Genomic DNA, 5,000 nt, shown 5'->3' on the forward strand with positions numbered 1-5,000 from the left:
AGTAGTATCAGTAGTAGTAGTATCAGTAGCAGTAGTAGTAGTAGTATCAGTAGAAGTAGTAGTAGTAGTAGTAGTAGTAGTAGTAGTAGTTTCAGTAGTGGTGGTAGTAGTAGTAATATTATCAGTAGTAATAATAGTAGTAGCAGTATCAGCAGCAGTAATATTAGTAGTAGTAGTAGTAGTAGTAGTAGTAGTAGTGGTAGAAGTAATAGTAGTAGTATCATTAGTAATAATAGTAGTAGCAGTAGCAGCAGCAGTAATATTAGTATTAGTAGTAGTAGTAATAGTAGTAGTAGTAGTAGTGGTAGTAGTAGTAATAGTAGTAGTAGTAATAGTAGTAGTATCAGTCGTAGTATCAGTAATAGTAGTAGTATTGGTTGTTGTCGTCATAGCAGTGGTAGTATCAGTAGTAGTAGTAGTATCAGTAGTAGTAGTAGTAGTAGTAGTAGTAATAGTAGTAGTAGTAGTAGTAGTAGTAGTAGTAGTAGTAGTAATAGTAGTAGTATCAGTCGTAGTATCAGTAATAGTAGTAGTATTGGTTGTTGTCGTCATAGCAGTGGTAGTATCAGTAGTAGTAGTAGTAGTAGTAGTATCAGTAGTAGTAGTAGTAGTAGTAGTAGTAGTAGTAGTAATAGTAGTAATATTAGTATTAGTAGTAGTAGTAGTAGTAGTAATAGTAGTAGTATCAGCAGTAGTATCAGTAATAGTAGTAGTATTGGTTGTTGTCATAGCAGTGGTAGTATCAGTAGTAATAATAGTAGTAGTATCAGTAGTAGTAGTAGTAGTAGTAGTAGTAGTAGTAGTAGTAGTAGTAGTAGTAGTATCAGTAGTAGTAGTAGTAGTAGTTTCAGTAGCGGTAGTAGTAGTAATAGTATCAATAGTAGTATCAGTAATAGTAGTAGTATTGGTTGTTGTCATAGCAGTGGTAGTATCAGTAGTGTATTATTTACCTGTATGTCTATTTGGACATTGAAGGCCTCTGTCTGACTGGACCCATCACTGATGTAGAAGGAGAAGGTGTCCTGACAGTGGTGGTCCGTGTTCTGGACGTTCTGAACGTAGAAGATGTGGTCCGTGGTCAGGTCGTCCACGGAGAAGGGAACCTCTGGACTGATGATGAGGGTATTTGAACCGCCCATCAAGCCCACTGGGAGACAGAGGACGAGACCAGAATGAGAAGTGACATCTCACACACTACAACTGAGATACACGACATGACCAAAAGTATGTGGACACCTGATCGTTGAACATCTCATTCTAAAATCATCGGATTAATATGGATTTGGTCCCCCCTTTGCTGCTATAACAGCTTCCAATCTTCTGGGAAGGATTTTTCCACCAGATGTTGGAACATTGCTGCGGGGACTTGCTTCCATTCAGACATAAGAGTGTACAGTATATGTAGACAGTATATGCAGTCTATTGCTGTATATGTACTGTATATATATAGTGTATTACTGTATATGTAGTGTATTACTGTATATGTACTGTATATATATAGTGTATTACTGTATATGTACTGTATATATATATAGTGTATTATTGTATATGTAGTGTATTATTGTATATGTAGTGTATTATTGTATATATAGTGTATTACTGTATATGTAGTGTATTATTGTATATGTAGTGTATTATTGTATATGTAGTGTATTATTGTATATGTAGTGTATTATTGCATATGTAGTGTATTATTGTATATGTAGTGTATTATTGCATATGTAGTGTATATATAAAGTGTATTACTGTATATGTAGTGTGTGTATATAGTGTATTACTGTATATGTAGTGTATTATTGTATATGTAGTGTATATATAAAGTGTATTATTGTATATGTAGTGTATTACTGTATATGTAGTGTATATATAAAGTGTATTACTGTATATGTAGTGTGTGTATATAGTGTATTATTGTATATGCAGTGTGTATATATAGTGTATTACTGTATATGTAGTGTATATATAGTGTATTACTATATATATATATATATTATGTATTATGTTCTGTTATAATCTCCACCCGGCACAGCCAGAAGAGGACTGGACCCCCCCTCATAGCCTGGTTCCTCTCTAGGTTTCTTCCTAGGTTCTGGCCTTTCTAGGGAGTTTTTCTCTAGCCACCGTGCTTCTACACCTGCATTGCTTGCTGTTTGGGGTTTTAGGCTGGGTTTCTGTACAGCACTTTGTGACATCAGTTGATGTAAGAACGGCTTTATAAATACATTTGATTGATTGATTGGAACCAGGGACTGTAGTGACGTGACCCCCCCCTCCCCCCACCCCACACACACACACACCTCTTCCTATTGTGTTCTCAATGAAGCCATATTTGGGCGTGCTGATCATCCAAACCAGCAGATCCTTGTTGGGTGTGTCCAGATCTGATACATCGATGTGATTGGTTGACAGCTGGACTCGTCCTCCTCCCTGGACCTAGAAATACACAACATAGACACTTGCATAACATTTCACATTGGGTGAGATCGCTTCGAGGGATAGCATGAAGTCGCCCCTAAATAGCTACTGGTCCGAACTCAGTTTAGTCATTTCCAATCTAATGTTTACAGCTAGGATTTTATAAGGTAACGCTGATCCTAGTCAGACAGACAGACAGACAGGCAGACAGACAGACAGACAGACAGACAGACAGACAGACAGACAGACAGACACAGACAAGCAGGCAGGCAGGCAGGCAGGCAGGCAGGCAGGCAGGCAGGCAGGTAGGCAGGCAGGCAGGCAGACAGACAGGCAAGTAGACAGGCAGACAAGCAGGCAGGCAGACAGACAGACAGACAGACAGACAGACAGGCAGACAGGCAGGCAGACAAGCAGGCAGACAGGCAGGCAGGCAGACAGGCAGGTAGACAGGCAGACAAGCACACAGGCACGCACAAGCACAAACACACACAGCGTTAGACACTGGTTGACTGAGCGTTGCATCAGATGTATTGCCTAGTGCTGCTTCGTCTGCTGCCGACCATCGATCTCTGCTCCATAGCAACTGTCTCTAAGCAAGCTGAACCCTGGGAGATGTCTGTACCTTGACGCCACTGCGGACAGCGACCACTGGAGGCTGTGTCCCCTTAGAGGTGATGGTGATGGTGCACATCTGGTTGTCAAGGCGATTGTTTTCACCGTCGTAAACAATGAAATGGAAGATGTCTGTCACTGGTTGGTTTCCTGTCTCAAAGGAAGTGATGTACCTAACAGGAAGGAAGTTTCCGCAAAGTTAATCCGAAAACATAGCCTTCACGGAAAACAAACAAAAAACAATAACAATTTGTTTTTAAAAAACGTCTAAGCTGATGCATAGTATCATCTTCTGGGTTATTAGTCCATTAGCAGTGCATTATCAGTGCATTATTGGTACTTCAGAAGTCCATTAGCAGTGCATTATCAGTCATTATTGGAACTTCAGCCGTGCATTATCGGTGCATTATCGGCACATTATCCGTGCATTATTGGTACTTCAGCGGTGCATTAGCAGTGCATTATTGGTGCGTTAGCAGTGCATTAGTATTACATTAGCAGTGCATTAACGGTGCATTATCAGTGTTTTAGCAGTGCATCAGCAGTGCATTATTAGTGCATTAGCAGTGTATTAACGGTGCATTATCAGTGTTTTAGCAGTGCATTATCGGTGCATTAACAATACATTGTTGGTGCCTCGGCAGTACATCAGCAATGCATTATCAGTGCCTTATCTGTGCATTAACAGTGTATGATTAGTGCATTATTGTTGCTTTATCAGTATGCTATCGGGTGCATTAGCGGTGCATTATCAGTGTATTGCCATTAGTGCATTGACAGTGTATTAGTAGTTCATTATTGTTGCATTATCAGTGTATTAATGGTGCATTGACAGGGCATTATCAGTGCATCATTATTGCAGTACCTGTGCATTATCGGTGCATTATCAATGCATTGGTATTGCATTATCGGTGCATTGTTATTGCATTATCGGTACATTATTGTTATCAGTTGAAAAATTGCAACGTAGAAAGAGGTCATGTAATGTAAAATGATTATAAAACATTATAATGGGTTCATACATTATAAAGCTCTTTTAACAGGTAATAATGCCTTAAACCTGTTGGATTTAAAGGCTCAGCGCAATCAAAAACATGACTTTTCCTGTGTTTTATATATATTTCCACACTATGAGGTTGGACAAATACTGTGAAATTGGGAATATTTTGATAATATAAGATTATTGAAGCTGTTTTGAAAAAACTGCCTGAAATTTCAGCCTGTTTTGATGGGATGGAGTTTTTGGCCAGCCTGGTGACATCACCATGCGGTAAATTAGTTAATAGACCAATAAGAAAGAGAGTTCCAAACCTCTCTGCCAATAACAGGTCATTTAGACCGTCCTAGACAAATTCTAGCTTGAGAATTTTTTTTTTTTTTTTTTAAGAAGCAAATGTTGTTTCTTTTTGACCATTTTAAAAGGTAGACTCAACTGTAAATGACGTCGCCACAAGCCACGAGCAGCACCGGAGATATTGAGAGGAGCGAGATGCAGGACTTCGCTCTCACACAGTATCTGCTCATGTGCATGGGTTCACTTCACGCTGTTGCAGTGTGGCAGCCACGGGATCAAAACAACGGAGAAGTTGAGCGTCACGCTGCTCAACACTCTTAGTTGTAACCAGTATGCTGTTAACTTTCTGCATCTACGTCATATCGCTGAGTCTACCTTCAAGAAGCCCTACTTTAGGAAACCACTGTGAGGAGTACGGCCACGACACTAGATTTGGATGTGAGCTGAGTCTACCTTTAATTGACAACAACCACAGTAAGGTACTTCATCGTTACCCAGAAAGGATTTGATAAAGAGATAAAAACGGTCGCATTGGCACTGTTACCAAATAATCTTATCATATGTTATAGTCTGAATTATGTCTACATCATGACCAAGTCTAGGTCCAAGAGTTTTCTAAACATCTTCTACCCCAAAGCAATAAGACTCCTGAACATCTAGTCAAATGGCTCCCCAG

At 39.4% G+C, this 5,000-nt stretch overlaps 1 protein-coding gene across 1 annotated transcript in view; it reads right to left on the reverse strand.

Moving 5' to 3' along the window:
- The window catches only part of LOC139411884 (extracellular matrix organizing protein FRAS1-like), a 295,297-nt gene that overhangs the window by 74,185 nt on the left and 216,112 nt on the right, over positions 1–5,000 (reverse strand). The window contains exons 41-43 of the mRNA XM_071158633.1: positions 3,041–3,203; positions 2,298–2,433; positions 951–1,147 (exon numbers count right to left, since the gene is read on the reverse strand). Coding sequence (XP_071014734.1) covers positions 951–1,147; positions 2,298–2,433; positions 3,041–3,203 — 496 coding nt within the window. The remainder of the gene's footprint in view (positions 1–950; positions 1,148–2,297; positions 2,434–3,040; positions 3,204–5,000) is intronic.

Source organism: Oncorhynchus clarkii, chromosome 6 (assembly GCF_045791955.1).
Source record: "Oncorhynchus clarkii lewisi isolate Uvic-CL-2024 chromosome 6, UVic_Ocla_1.0, whole genome shotgun sequence".
Lineage (NCBI taxonomy): Eukaryota > Metazoa > Chordata > Actinopteri > Salmoniformes > Salmonidae > Oncorhynchus > Oncorhynchus clarkii.